A 16,703-nucleotide genomic window follows, 5' to 3' on the forward strand; every position below is an offset into this window, starting at 1 on the left:
TCAGTGCACTTTAATTGTATTTAAGTTTTGTTATAATGTAGTACTCAATAGTTTTATTGTGATCATGCCAACCATCATAACAACTAATGTCAATATTGAAAACTTCCATACTGTCCAAGAATGACAGCAGTTGATGGTAAGGCTAGATGTGAACATTTTAAGTGACAGTCCCATGCAAGACTGTTTTGAAAGTTCTCTCTCTGCAATACATCACATTTTATGTATAAACATGGAAAGGCAGTGGCTAGCTGCTGTGTAACGTTGAGTATAAACATGACTATGTAGTTCCAGATGTACACATATCAAACAACTGTAGATGGCATAACCAATACATTGTATCTCTATTACTCAATATTGATCAGATCTTGATAAATAAGTACAAATATGCCTATATTATACAAGTTGTGAACATGGATTTTGGTGATCATAATGCTTAAATTCTTCCAATGAATATTTCAGAACACTCAATTCCCAATAGAATATGACACTGTAGGGAATTTCAGTACAAAAAATGTGGAATATTTTTGTTCTCTCCTAAAGGGTGAAACCTGGAAAGATGAATACGATTGTAATGATACCAATGAGAAATATGATAAGTTTATGGCTACATTCAAACATTTTTTGAAATGGCTTTTCCCAAGAAAGTAACTACATTTAATTCTACTCAAAAACAAAAAAAGTGGATTACAAAAGGGATAAGGATATCATGTCAAAATAACAGGAGATTGTATGAGTACTCCAAGCAAAATACTAATCCTGACTTTATTCCATACTTCAAAAGATACAAAAGAACACTAATGCGAGTTATTTCAAAAGCAAAACAACTAGAAAATGGCAAAATATTGCGTAATCCCAAGAATAAAACTAAAGCAACCTGGCAAATAATAAGGAAAGAAATGGGCACCAGGCCAGTTAATCACAGAAATACAGAGCTGATTAGGAATAAAAATAAACTAACTGACCCTAAACATGTGGCTAGTGCTTTCAACAATTTTTTCTCTAACATAGCATAGCAGTTAATAAATACACACCTTGACAAACAGCCAGCCAGTCACTCAGATCAAAAAATTCATCCAAACACATTATTCATGCATCCAGCAACACCTGAGGAACTGTCAAGAATCCTAAAAGAATTACCTAATAAATATTCATTGGGTGTTCATGAGATACCAAATGCTATTATCAAAGTCAGTGCAACAGTTATTGTGGAACCACTAACAGACATAGCAAATTCATCTTTTGAGAGTTGTGCCTTTCCAACTAATCTAAAAACTGCAAAAGTAACACCTTTGCATAAGAAAGGTGCAAAAAGTGATATTGATAATTGTAGGCCAGTTTCAGTATTGTCAGGCTTCATAAAAATTGTGAAAAAAAATGTTCCTTAGAAGATTAACAGTTTTCTTAAATAAAGAGAGCCTGATAAGTGACTCCCAACATAGTTACAAAGCTGGGAAGTAAACTCAGACAGCAAACTTTGCTTTCTTGAATGAAGTATTAAAAGTAGTGGATGATAAGCAATATGTATCTTGGATATTTCTGGATCTTGCTTAGCCTTTGATGTTATTGATTATGGCATTCTCTTGCATAAATTAAGTAAATATCGAATTAGAGGCCAGTCTGAAAGGTGGCTCCAGTTGTATCTCAGTAATCAACAGCAGATTACAGAAATGAAACACAAAGATAGTGAAACACAAAAAAATTCTAGTTTTTACAGTGATGAGGAGAAAATCAAGTATGGAGTCCCACAATGTCAATTCTGGGACCTGTCCTATTACTACTGCATATAAATGACAGCTTGTAAAATACATTATGGAACCACTGTACTCTTTGCAGATGAAACCAATATTCTAATTAAATCACAGAATGAGGGAAATCTGCAGGAGGCTGCAATATCAGTTATGCATACCTTAATGCACTGGTTCAGGACCAATAGGCTCATCAAGAATTCTGAAAAATCTGTGGCAGTTAACTTCCACATCACACCCTGTTTTCACTATCAAAGGAAAAAAATGTCTCAAAGGTTAGTAATACAAAATTTCTAGGGATTCATGTTCAGTCAAATCTAAAGTGGGAGGTGTGCCTAAACAATTTAAAAAAGAGACTGAATTCACTAGCATATGCTGTCAGGAACAAAAAAGATTATCAGGGTGATACAAAAAGGTTAATGCAAGGATCCCTGTGGACCCCTTTTTAAAATTCTCAAAATATTGCCATTGCCTTGCTTGTATATATATGAAATTCTAATTTTCACAAAAGTGAGCATCTTAAAAAAGGAAGATCTCTTCACACACAACTATGATACACAAACTTATGAAACTAGGCACAAGAAGAACCTACACATGAACACAGTAAATAAAAATTTATGCAAAAGAGGAGTGTATTATACTGGAGCTGTGTTATATAACCATTTGCCTTCTTACCTAAAATGCATACCAACAATAAATGCATTTAAAATAAAGTTGAAACAGTTCTTGCTTGACCACTGCTTCTATTCTTTGTCTGGATTTATGGAACATCATAATAAGTAAACCTCATTTACCAAATTTTACTAATTGTCAATTCATAATATAGTTTGCATTGTGTTTATCATGTCATCTCACTTAATAACCTCTATTATAACATGTAGAAGCAACATAGTACACCAACCTAGATTATTATGTATTTTGATTATGTCAACATTGTAGTCAAAATGACTACTGTATTGTAAAGTAATTAGGTTTACCACTGTCCTGTACCACATGTACAAATGATGTATTAAAATGATTCTTGGAAAAATAAACAAATAAAGAATGAATGTTATTAGTTTTCTGACTGTAAATTTTTTGTGTCAGAGTACAGAGCTTCTTTCCCAACTTAGGACATTTTTGCTAATTAATGAATGACTTCTATTGAAGGCATACCTTCCAATCTCAACATCAACAGCATTTGGCCTTGCTTCATAAAAGAATGTCTTGTATTCTTCAAGCCATACTTCTGCTATACGTCTGCTGTTCCTAAAAATTAATTTTTTAACTGTTAAGTAATTTGCATAGACTCAAATTTGTACTAGATAATGCTGAAGGATCTAATCTTACCTGAGATATGTTTGTGCATTTCCACGTGGGAATGAATAAGGATGCTTTTTTCGGAACACGTGTCCCACTCTGCTACAGGGAATGATTTCAAGCCTTCCTCCACACAGCCATGTCTTGAGAGAAATTTCTAAATAAATGAACAACTAAGTCAAAATTCGACTTGTAATACCACTTGTCTGTTGTAGGAATAAATAATTTGGAAGAGAAGAGGTAAGAAGCAGGTTAGAGAAATTGGACAAGGCAAATTTCAAGACTGACTCATGAGAAGATCAGTGGAAGTTAAAATAGAAAAAAAAACTTACCATACTAAATCCATGGATGTTAATAAATAAAACATAAATTGAAATCAGAAACGAATAAATTAACTGAAGGGCATGCAATAATATAAGATGAAAAATTTGAAATTAAATTGGAGATAGAAAATATCAAAAGAAAGTCAGATGGATAAAAAGTGAGAGAGAAAATTGCATCAAATAGTTAGCTACTAATAATTTGATTACCTCTGCAAAACTATAATTTAAAACTAAAGCCAAATGAAAAGAGGAAAATAAATATTCCATACTAAACAACAACAGACACATCAAAGGAATTGTTTGTGGATATTTGACAGGTAAAGTCACTGCTTAACCAAACTTTTTTGGTGATGTGGCTTTTTTACCATCTTCAGGTGACTGATGGTGACTGATAACTGCTCCCAAGGGACGTTGATACTCTGTAAAAATGGTAAGGTGTGATGGGGCAGTGTGAGTCATATCACATGTCTCATTACCATCTTTTACTGCCATCCTACTGTAATTGTTTTTAAACTTATTTCATGTTGTATTTTAATGATCCAAAGACAGTATCTCACTCCATACTGAATTCAATTGTGTTTTCAAACTTCTCATAAAATCCTAAGCTGAAGAAGGTTGATCATTTTTTAATGTCCCATTGATGAAAAGTTGATTGAGGGTAGTCCAAATCTCATAATGAGGCTAAAATCAGCAAAAAGCGTGTACCTTACACTGATCAGGCAGAACATTATGACCACCTACCTAATAGCTGGTATCATGTCATATCACTTAATAACTGCTATTATCATATGTAAAAGAAATGTAGTACACGAACCTTCGCCTTTGGCATGGATAACAGCAGTGAGGCATCATGGCATGCAAGCGATGAGGCCTTAGTAGGTCGCTGGAGGGAGTTGGCACCACCCCTGCACACACAGGTCACCTAATTCCCATAAATTCCAGGGAGGAGGGTGATGAGTTCTGATGCCACATTCAATCATATCCCAGATGTGTTCAATCAGGTTAATATCTGGTGAGATAGTGGCTAGAACATCAATTGGAACTTGTCACTGTGTCCCGCAAACCACTCGATCACACTCCTGGCCTTATGACTTGTATTATCTTGTTGAAAAAGGCCACTCATTTGGGGAAACATGATCGCTATGAAGGGGCGTATGTGGTATGAAACCAGTTTATGATACTCCTTGGCTATAATGGTGCCTTGCACAAGCTCCACTGGACCCATAGATGCCCATGTGAATGTTTCCCAGAGCATAATGAAGCTGCCGCCAGCTTCTCTCCATTCCACAGTACAGGTGTCATGGTACTGTTCCCCTGGAAGACAACAGATTTGTGCCCTCCCATTGTTTGATGAAGAAGGTATTGGGATTCATCAGACTGTGCAATGCTTTGCCAATGCACCAACATCAGGTGCTGACAGTCTTGTGCCCATTTCCATCATAGTTGCTGTTGTGGTGTTAAGCCAATGTTGTGGTGTTAGTATTGGCACATGGATGGGTCGTTGGCTGCAAAGGCCCATTGGTACAGATGTTTGGTGCACTTTGTGTTCTGACACACTTGTACTCTGCCCATCAGATCCGACACAGTTCGCCACCTGTCCTGTTTTGCACTCTGCTCAGCCTATGATGTTCAACATCTGTAATAATGGGTGGCCACCCTACCCTACAACATCTGGTTGTGGTTTCACCACTTGTTAAAGACACTCACCACAGCACTCCCCAAACACTTGACAAGTTGTGCAATTTCCAAAATGCCCATGCAGAGCCTCAGGGCTATCATAATCTGCTCTTGGTCAAACTCAGATAGATCACGTGGCTTACCTATTCTACACACGGACAGCACACTCACTGACAGTACATGCATCATGCATGTATCTGACTAGCAGTCATTTCTTGCCAGGTGATGCTGCTATCACCTTGATGGGTTTATATTGATAGCTGCTCAGTGGTCATAATGTTCTGGTTGATACTTTTCTGGTGATACTGACACCAATAATTCTATGTCATCAATCACACCTTCTCTGTGAGATTAATCAAGACTATTAGTGTTTTTGTTTTTGTGACTATTTTCCTCTTTTGGATACTCAAGCCCAGAGTCCTGTTCATTTAAATAATCAGACTGTAAGCATTGTAATTTTCTCTCTCCTTGTGCACAAGATGGTGCACTTCCATAGCTTGGTGGTCAGAATGTCTAGCAGCTATGAGGAGGACCAGGATTTGATTCCCAATACTGCCACGTAAGTGAGAAGTAGGGGATCAAAGGTCAAGAAAGTTGACAGCAACTGGGTGTGTGGTGTGCTGACCCCATGTGCATCCATACCACATCTGAATGATGCCATTGGCAGAAGATGACATGGCGGTCAGTTGGTCCTGCTTGGCCCATCAGGGTCATAACATGGAGTTTTGTTTGCTTGCTTGTGTATAAGATACACAAAACAAATTCACTTTGAGAATTGTGGTGAATATCTGGAACCATGTAAATTCAAATGTGTGCATAGCAGGCACTGTACAGATTGTGATCAATGGAACTGTTATTTTTCCATCTGCTCAGAATGTTCGGGCTCATGATGGCGCATTCTGATTCTCCTCCACGGCCACAGTAAGCTACATGGGAGGATACAGAAAACTGAGATATTTCACAACAGTTTGTAAGGGTTCGCCTTCTTTTATTTCTTCATTGATTGTCCTCAGTGTCAACATACTGGCTGAAAAAATAGGGGGTGGAAGTGCAACTACTGTCTACTGTAAATGATGTAGCTTGTAGCTGACAGATCCACAGTTGTGTTTCACAGTCTTTTACTTTCACTGTTCACAACCCCCTCCCCCCCCCCCCCCCCCCCCCCCCCAATAATCCACAGTTATATATGGCCAGTGCACTATTGTTTAAACTTTCCATAAGCCTGATTAATAGTTTTCAGGTGAACACCCTCATACTGCTACAATAGTTTACTGTTGAATATCTATGAGCAGTAAAAACATAACCACATAATTCACAGTTTTTTGGAATAATCAGGTACCCATGGAGCAGAGACTGTCATTGATTTACTGCATAGTCTAATTGTGTAACACTTATTTCATAGTTCAGTTGAAGCATTGTCATTGTTGTGACCAACACAAGTTTCTCGTCTGAAACTCGGCTGTGGACTGACTGTCTTGGGACCAAAAATTGGGCCCTTATACATACTCACAATAATAAGTACTGTAAGTACACAGTTTTAGAAGTTAAATTTACAGAAATTACAATTAAAACTTAACTCACTAAATTAACTGCATACATCGAAAAATTTGTTCCTTTTAACACTTTCTTCTACTACAAGAGTTAGGCCAATTTATTTGTTTAAATGATGAAATTAAGACATATAATTATGTAAACCATACTTTTGAAAAAAACTGTTAGTTACTTTGGAATTAATTAAGGGCTGGCTTTGCCAAATAGATCCTTTAAGAATGCTATTGTTTCATCTCCCAAATGTTTATAATTATACAGAATTTATATTTGTTTATATGTCAACAATAGAATTTAAGTTACAAAACAATGACTGATTTCACCCTATAACGAAAGATACTAACTTGGAATAGTCAAAATAAATTAGAAAATCAATTACATACATAAAACTAAGCACAAATTTAGATCTGTTGTTATATTCTTTAACACTGAGGGCCAACCTTTCTCTTTTATGAAAATGCAGATTATACTCATGTATGTTAATGGTAATTAGTTAAGAACAAAATGAATTTTAAGGAGGCAGATGGAAAAACAAGAGGGGAAGTAAAATTATCCCAGCTTGCTTTGTCACAAGTTCATTTTCAGAAGATCACAAATAAAGAAACCTTGTGGTGTGGACCTAGGAAGACAAATGACAACAACCAAAAGTAAGACCACAATGAAACTTGATCAGCCTCCCAGGGAATATAACTGATGAAGTTGTCTTCCAAGTTCAGGCTAAGGGTCCAAAATTCACTCTGATTCCAACTCAATTACCAATTGCAGATTTTGTAAGCAACAAGGAACCACAATAAGCTAATTCTTTACATCAGCACAAAGAAGTCCACATCATCAAGTCACACTCCTATGTGCTGGACCATAGTTCATTGCATTTTTTATTGTTGTAACTGATGTTTTTGTTCCTTATGCTCAAACCTAAAGCCTTGTTTGTTGAAACAATTAACTCATGAATGCTTTAATTTTCTCCTTCATCTGAAGTTTTTCAGCTCAATGAGCAACCTTCATAGATGATGATTTCCAATTTTCAGGTTCATATCAAACCAGCAACAGTAGCTCCATTGTGACAGCTTTGACTCAACCCACATTAAAAAGTAGCTATTATACATACTTGCACTCTTAGGCACTCATCCATAGTGGGAAGCAGGAGTTACCTAAATATGCTGATAACCTTACCAGAGCCTTTACAAACAATATCCTGCCCATCTAGTCCAATCCCATGTCATTTCTGTTACACCTATTATGGCAGAAAGTCTGTCACCTCTGTGAACCAGTCATTTACCAGTGCTCAGTATCATCCGGTCCTTCAAAAATTCAACCAGATCCACTAAGTTTCATTGTGCCCTGATGTTCAGAGCACTGTGAGCTAATACAACTAACTGCTGGGAATCAGCAATTCAAATGTATGTTGAGTAACATACCCCTAAAGGAAATGGTAACAACGAATAACTGGGGAAACAGTCATAATGCTGAAGAGGCCATTCCAACAGCCACTGGGGAACAGGGTGCAACTAGCTGCAGATTGTGGTGGGTATCAGAACGAACAATGCTTGCCCCCTGGGCTCTGAGGTCACACTTGAACCATCCTAATTACTGTCAGAGAAGTTGAGAGCCTTTCTCATGGGATTTCAACAAAGCTCACAATCTGCAGTATTGTTTTCATAACTGATTGTGGGCCCCTGGTTATGAGTTGGGTGGAAGGTGTGAACCAGTGACTTTGAAGGTTCTGGCACATGATAGGCTGTCGCTCCTAGACTTGCATAAAGGGATGAGAACTGTAGGGATTCCCTATATGACTCTGGGGTGCACTACATATACGAGGTTGCTACCCAGGTGGAGTACGCATAAGTACTCTGAGGTATTAATATAAGATCCAAAGAAGTACACTCCATAGATGAGACTATTTACATTGTGGTGGAAAATTACTAAAACATTCACAACAAATTGTAATTATTTGAAGCACTCCTGTAATACTAGGCACATAATGCAAGCTGAAACACAAAATTGCAGTAGTGAGGTGATTGGGGCGATTCTAAACATATACCAAAATGACAGGGTATTGGGAAGCTGAGGTTGTGTATTCATTGCAATAGACAAGAAACTTAAATTCACCAAAACAGAAATGGAAGCTGCACAAGAGATTGTTTGTGCAAGACTCAGTATCAAGTGTGGACATAAATGTATAATTTTATCTTTATACTAAAAATCAGACTCACCCCAATATGTAAGTAAAAATTTTAGAAAAAAATCTTCGTTCACTAGTACATACACTGATCAGCCAAAATTATGACCACCTTCTTAATAATGTGTTGGTCCACATTTGGGAAGAAAGCAATACAGCAACAATTCTGTGTGGCATGGATTTCACAAGTCTTTTGCAGTTTTCTGGAGGTAGATGGCTCAAGATGCCCAGTGCATATTTTGAGCAGCCATTCTCCTGAACAATATCTGGAGACAACCTATTTGGTGTTTCTGAAAGACCTGTGGCTGCACCAGCACTGTACTCTGTCATCAGATCTGTTACAAATTTCTACCTATCCTGCTTCACAAAGTGGGCAAATCTCTAATCTACACATTCTGTAATGAGGTGTGGATGTCCAACAGCTTGTCACCTACTTCTGGTTTACCCATCCTTTAAGCACTTTCCATTGGTGTTCACAACAGTAGTATGACAAAAGCAGGTCAAATTCACTATCTCTAAAGTACTTGTTCCTAGGTGCTGGTAAATAACAATCTGCCCTTTGTCAAAGTTACTTATGTCAGTAGATTTCCAGCTGACGCAGAGTGTAACTTTAGTTTGTATTAATGATGCTTCTCATGATGCAATTAGTAATGGCTGCTTATCTCATGTGGATGTCCAGACATGAGCTTCCAGTTTGCAATATGACCTCACTGAAGTTCTTTTGACTTCAAAAATTATATCCATTGACAATACTGGCATACTTTCAGTGTCATGCATGATGGATCACCCTTTATGCTAGTCAGATACAGTACATGGTTCGTACAATTACTACAGCATGCCAGTTTGAAAACTAGATGGAACATTCATATCTTACAAGCATTAAAAAAAAAACCTGAAAATGTCCCTCATTGACAAAGTGACTGAAGTTTTTGAAAGGAAATATTATCATGTAGAAGAAGGTGTAATTAGACGAATGATGAACACTAACTTCACTTAACGAAGATTTATTTAGCACTTGCACATACAAGAGTGCGGAGTGAACTGCATATGGCCAGAACACATATTGTACATTTACAGTTACAGAGCATTACACTACAATGATTCTTGACACTCAAACTGAATACACAAATTAAAATTGTACAGTTCAGGAGAGTTTTGAACTCACCACCCTCCATACAACAGTCCAGTATCATAACCACTACACCACAGTGACTGCATTACTCAACTTCTTCTGCAACATTGCTCCCTCCTCCAGAGAACAGTGTGTCTGTGTTATGTCCTCCTAGTCTGGGAACAAGTCATAGGTCATGCATACTCCGACTCCTGATGACTGATGTTTGCGCTGGTGGTGATTTTCTTAGAACTTCCTTTGCCACTATGCTCTTCATCACCTTTCCACTTGTTGCCTGTCGCTGGAGCTTCAAATTTACCCTGGGTTGCAGGATCCTTATAGTGCTTCATTCCAACAACGTGGACCGTATCTCTGATCTTTCATCGTCTTGTGTCGGTGTCAAAATCTTCAACTTCATAAGTAACATCAGATAACTGTTTTACAACCTTATAAGGTCCAAAGTAGTGCCTGAGGAGCTCCTCAGAGAGACCAACCTCCCGCACACAAGTGAAGATCCAGACGAGATCACCAGGCTGGTAGACAACAGGGCAGTGGTTCGTGTCATACCTTCAGCGATCGTTTTTTTGAGCCTGCAGCATGTGTGGAGTCCATCTAACTGCCAAGCTTCCTCAGCTCTGGTTAACACCTGGCCGATGTAGTCATCGTCCACGTCATCAGGATGTAACGGAAACACAGTGTCCATCGTCGTAGTCGCCACACGCCCATGCCCCAGGAAAAATAGCATAAATCCTGTGGTGTCTTGTTTGGCGGAGTTGTAGGCAAACGTCACGAAAGGTAATACCTCATCCCAGTTGCTCTGCTCAACACTGACGAACATTGATAGCATGTTGACCGAGGTCTTATTAAGGCATTCAGTAAGCCTGTTAGTTTGTAGATGGTAGTGAGTCATCATGTGATGAGTAATGTTGCACCAACAGTTTATCTCTGTCACAAGCTTTGATTGAAAAACTTTCCCTCAATCCATAATTAACAATCTTGGGGCACTGTGTTTTAATAAAACGTCTTCCATGATGAATTTGGCTACCTTGAGTGCTTTGGCTGTTTTCACAGCTTTTGTAATGGCATAGTGTGTCAGATAATCAGTACAAACAATAATCCATCTTTTGCCACTAGCAGACATTGGAAATTGTCCGAGGAGGTCAATTCCAGCACTCTGGAAAGGCGTTTCAGCTGTTGGAATTGGTATGAGTTGGCCAGGTGGTTTCTGAGGAACTGCCTTTCTCCTCTGGCACTCTCGACAGTGCGACACATGGTGACAGACGCTCCTAAATAAAGGTGGCCAGAAAAATCTCTTACAGATCCTATCATATGTCTTAATAAATCATAAATGTTGGGCCTCAGGTGTATCATGGAATTTCTGTAGAACATCTATGTGCATGTGTTTAGGAATCACTGGTAACCACCTCTTTCCAAATGGATCAAAGTTTTTCTTGCAAAGTAATCCATTAACTACCTTAAATTGTCCTTTCACATCTTCTGAACAATTTAAGGCAAGCATGATTTGAGATATCTTGGCATCCTTCTTCTGCTCAGCAGAGAGATCCTGGAGTGCAGTGAGACAGTCACTATCTTCATCAAAGTCTTTATGGTCTTGCACAGGGATTCGTGAGAGACAGTTGGCATCTTGGTGTTTTCTTCCACTTTTGTACACTATGGTAATGTCATACTCTTGCAGACGCAGTGCCCATCTGGCGAGTCGTCCTGTTGGATCCTTGACCTGTCAACCAACAAAGTGAACGATGGTCTGTAACAACTTTGAACGGCCTTCCATAGAGATGCTGTTGAAATTTTCACATGGCCCAGATCACAGCAAGACATTCTCTTTCTGTAGCTGAGGAGTTTCTCTCGGCTTTTGTAACTGTCCTAGAAGCATAGGGTATAGTCTTCTCTTTTCCATCCGAAATTTGCACCAGAACAGCACTGATTCCATACCCACTGGCATCTGTGTGTAGTTCTGTAGGTGCTCTCTCATCATACAGACGAATTACGTGGTCAGTCGTCAGAGCTTTTCGCAGCACATCGAAAGAATCTTGTTGAGCACCACCCCAGATAAATTTAGCATCAGATTTTAACATCTCTTGGAGTGGCCTGGCTTTGATAGAAAAGTCTTTGATAAAACGATGGTAATAAGAACATAATCTGAGGAAGCTTCTCACGTTTCTAATACTTTAAGGAATAGGAAATTCCATTATAGATCTCACCTTTTCTGGGTCTGGCCACACACCTTTGTTTGACACAAGATCTCCAAGTATTTTGATTTCTTTTGCTCCAAGGAGACGCTTTCTTGGATTAAGTTTCAGTCTGCCTTGTAGGAGACACTTAAGAACGTCCCTCAGTCTTTTTATATGTTCATCAAATGTCTCTGAGAACACTATAATGTCATCTAAATAACTAAGACACACCCTCCACTTCAGGTGACTTAGAAGATTATCCATCATCCGTCCAAAAGTTGCTGGTGCATCACACAAACCAAATGGCATTAACTTAAACTCACACAGGCCCTCAGGGGTGATGAATGCAGTTTTCTCACGATCTGCCTCATCTACTCCACTTTGTCGGCATCCCAAGTACATGTCCAATGTTAAGAAAAACTTAGCCCCTTCAGACTATCTAGTGTATTGTCAATTCACGGAAGGGGGTAAATGTCCTTTTTAGTTATCTTATTAAGCTTCCTGTAATCAACACAAAAGCACCAACTGCCATCTTTCTTCCTAACAAGAACCACTGGTGATGAACACTGGCTCTGAGAAGGCTGAATGATGTCATTCTTCATCATTTTCTTTACCTCATTGCAAATTATTCGACATTCTGTTGCTGACACGTGGTATGCTCCCTGGTTTATTGGTTGATGGTCTCCAGTGCTAATCCGGTGCTTCACTGTTGATTTGTCTAATTTGCTCTTCACCTGTGGATTGAAGTATTCAGAGAAATCTTGAAGAATGGCAAGTAGCTTCTTCTGTTGCTCCTTAGTGAGATCTAGTGATAGTTGAGCTAGAAGCTCTTGCCTTGTAGTGGTAGCTCCAATTTCGCCCACAGACTTGGCATGGGAGGTTTCTATGATGCTCAGCTGTTCAGCAAATACTGGCTCAGTGTTTGCTACATACATGCATCTTGGAAAGATCTGAGGCTCTCGGTGACAGCTAACTATTCATAATTCACCGAATACATTCTTAAATGAGACGACAGAGGCTGGGATGACCAAGTTTCCTTCAGTGGTATGCTTCTCTTACATTCCACTACAAGATTCACAGGTTGCTGCATGGGATGACATATGACAGTTACCTTTCTAGTGCTGGCTGCAGGAAAGATCACTTCATCCAGCACACATAGTCTCCACACACTCAGATGCGCATCTTCCCGTCCACAGTATCTCATCTTGTCTAGCATAATCTTCGACTGACCACAATCTATAATTGCTTGAGAAGCTTTCAAAAAGTCCCATCTGAGAATGACGTCATGTCTACACTCTTGTAAGACAATGAATTCTAAGGGCTTTGTATGGCCACTTATACCCACACAAATGACACATCTTCCTGTAGGTTTTACATATTTCCCATTAGCCACCTTCAACAGAGATGTTTTGTTGTCGATGAATACGGTTTTCTGCAACTGGTGGTGGTACTTCTCTGAAATGACGGAATATGATTCTCCAGGGTCAACAAGAGCTTGGGCTGGTTGGCCATCCATGAGGATATTGACGCAGTTTCCTATAATTTTTGTAGTGATCAATGGCAGAGGATTTTTCTCTTCAGTGGCCTCACCTCCGAGGAAGGTCGCACCCTTTAGTTTTCCAGGTTGCAGTGGCTAGGTGATTGGCTGGAGCTTCTAAATGGCAATGGAGACCTTGATCGGCGTGTTGGGGAGCATCCTCTTCAGCGGCTAGCTTGCAGCGATAGTGACCAATGTCGTCCTGCACCCTCATCTTCTTGTTCATCTTCGTTGTCCCGGAGCTGGCATTGGCTAAGATCAGTCTGCTGTCTTCTGGTGTGGGTGTCATCAGATATCTGCCACCTTTCTTGACAATAGTGCACCACATGTACCGGTCATCCACAGTGGAAACATACTGATTGGTTATTCTGGGTCCTCCAGACAGCAGTCTTCCTTGGTGCCCAAACAGGTTCCTCATGTGGCATTGTAGGAACATAACTTACCCTGGGTCTTGACTTTTTCATTGTTTTAAATGGAAATGAAGGACGAGAGATTGGGTTCAATGTCTGTTCCACTTCCTCCCTTATGACCTCTTGAAGCATCTTGGTTTTTTGCTCGCCGTGCAATCCAAGTGCCTTCTGAACTTCCTCTCTGACTATCTGATGAAGAACACTTGTGAAATCAGTTCCTTCCTCCATCGCAGACATTGATACGGTGTTTGGAAGCCATTCAAACTTCTTGCATGTATTTCTTTTTTGATGCATTGTCTCGATATACTGTCACCATTTTAAGAAGCCGTCTGCTGTCGAAACCTCCTTCAGGAGTAGGGCTTGATACATGTCCTCAGCAACACTCTTCATGAGATGTGCAACCTTATCTTCCTGCTTCATTCTAGGATCCACTATTTTACACAGCTCCAAGACATCTTGAATGTAGGATGCTGTAGCTTCTCATGGGCATTGTGCCTTGCACTTTAATTTATATTCAGCATTGCACTTCTGTCATTGTGTGTCACCAAAATACTTGCACAGCTCTGCCTAGAATACTTCCCAGCTTGTGAACTTCTCCTCATTGTTCTCATACCATTGCTTGGCGGTGCCCTCCAAGTAGAAAAATACCTTAGCCAAACACACGGTGTCATCCCACTCGTTAAATTTGGCCATACACTCATATACCTTCAGCCACTTGTTTGGATCTTGGCCATCATCACCAGAGAACCCGGAAGGATGTCTCATGTGGTGGCACACAGCTGCTGTAATTGTAATGTCCTATTCTTCTTCTGTCTCCGATAGATTGCGATATGTTGAATATGGCTCGAACTCGGGTTTCTCGCCACATAAACGGTGGCTCTTTCGTGGCCTGATGGGAGCCACTGTGTCATTGATAATGTGCACTATCACAAGTTCCAATACCCAGCGTCTCCACCAGAATAATGTCACATAGAGGAAGGTGTAATTAGATAAATGACAAATACTAACTTCACTTAATGAAGGTTTATTCAGCACTTGCACATACAGAGTGAGGAGCAAACTGCCTCCATCCAGAAGACATATGGTATATATACAGTTACAGAACATTCCAGTGCAATGATTCTTGACACCTGTGGATATTTCTAGAATGTACTTGAATGAAATAAAGAAATTTAAATTTTACACTTCAGGTAAGTTTTGAACTCACAACCCTCCATGCAACAGTCTAGTATCATAACACTACACCACAGTGACTGTGCTACTCAGCTTCTTCTGTGACAATATAAATCAAATTTTACTGAAAAATAAAGTAAACATAGAATATATTTATATATCAGTGTAAAATCCATGCATCTAAAAGGCAGTTAAACTGGGCCGATGCTGCAAATGAACATGAAAATTCACTGGAATTAGTATCTTGAGCTGTTTAAATTTTTATGGTTTACCATAAAACTATCCTTGACCTCATAATACTATAATCAAAAACCACTCCATATTAAGATAGTAGGATCTTTATCAAGCATCTGCTGTTGTGCATCATAGTGAACTAAATTTATCTTTATTGTTACATGATGTGTGTGTTTATTATAGGCATAAAACCCCACTGGGATAAAAAAGGGGAAAAGTATCTTATATTTAAAACAAATGTATTACTGTAGTGGCAATTTTAAAGGACTTGATTGGTACTCACTAATGGAAACTGAGAAGTTGTTGTTTCTCTGTTTTAAAGACAACCATAGTGTATATGTTTAGCATAACCTCTTGTCTTGAAAATTCCTTCACAGTTTATGAAGCTGTGGATGTGATAGTCTTCCTTACATTGTACATATAAAATCTTAATGGATTAATACTTACCTAGGCTTTCAGCACCCCATATCTCCAAGCCTGGATCAAAAGCCCCAAGTTGATGAAACCAATCTTTGCTGATTAAAAATAATCCACCAGCAATGGTTGGACTCCTAGGAATATTAAATCAGGATTTGTAAATGGAGAAAAAGTGTATATTAATATGTTGCTGATACTGTTCACAATAACTGCAGAAAGTCAAAGGACTTTAAACAAAAGTACATGTCATTTTATATAATGTGTAAACTATGATGACAAAATTCTGTAGCTCTTGATATACAATAATAATGTGGAATAAATCAATTTACAGGCTATTCAACATAAGTTAATTTTTATACAAATGTTTTGTATAAATATATGTATGGGTAGTTTAACACTGCATTATATTAAATTAAAATTATACACATATAATAATAATCTATGAGAGCACCAGATTTTAATTTATGATGAAGGTGATGGTCATCAACTATAGTTAGCAGCAATCATGGTATTACTTTGGAAACCCAGTCACAGTGACTGGGTCTGCTAATTACCCTCAGTTTTCTATAGAAGTGCAACATTTTCAAAATTTCTTACTTTCTGTGTACTACATTAAAATTGTAACATTTGACAAATAGAAGAAGTAACCCACAAAAAACTTTAACTTGTGATTGAAATCTGTACCTTGTTACTGTCAGTTTTTATTTCATGTGGGGACCATGTTCAAGTTGTGGGGTGCAAAGCAATGCACACTTTGCTGTATGATGGACAAGATTACATTCTCTGTATAGAGGTTGTTCCATTATTTTGTGTTGCTTGAATGGATACAGCTATTAATTTCAAGTGAGTGTACATTGC

The 16,703-nt window shown here is 38.7% G+C and overlaps 1 protein-coding gene across 1 annotated transcript in view; it reads right to left on the bottom strand.

Annotated features, from left to right (window-relative positions):
• Window positions 1–16,703, bottom strand: part of LOC124556526 (polypeptide N-acetylgalactosaminyltransferase 16-like) — a 582,211-nt gene that overhangs the window by 52,563 nt on the left and 512,945 nt on the right. The window contains exons 9-11 of the mRNA XM_047130482.1: window positions 15,876–15,979; window positions 3,075–3,201; window positions 2,901–2,993 (exon numbers count right to left, since the gene is read on the bottom strand). Coding sequence (XP_046986438.1) covers window positions 2,901–2,993; window positions 3,075–3,201; window positions 15,876–15,979 — 324 coding nt within the window. The remainder of the gene's footprint in view (window positions 1–2,900; window positions 2,994–3,074; window positions 3,202–15,875; window positions 15,980–16,703) is intronic.

The sequence above is a fragment of the Schistocerca americana genome, chromosome X (genome assembly GCF_021461395.2).
Source record: "Schistocerca americana isolate TAMUIC-IGC-003095 chromosome X, iqSchAmer2.1, whole genome shotgun sequence".
Lineage (NCBI taxonomy): Eukaryota > Metazoa > Arthropoda > Insecta > Orthoptera > Acrididae > Schistocerca > Schistocerca americana.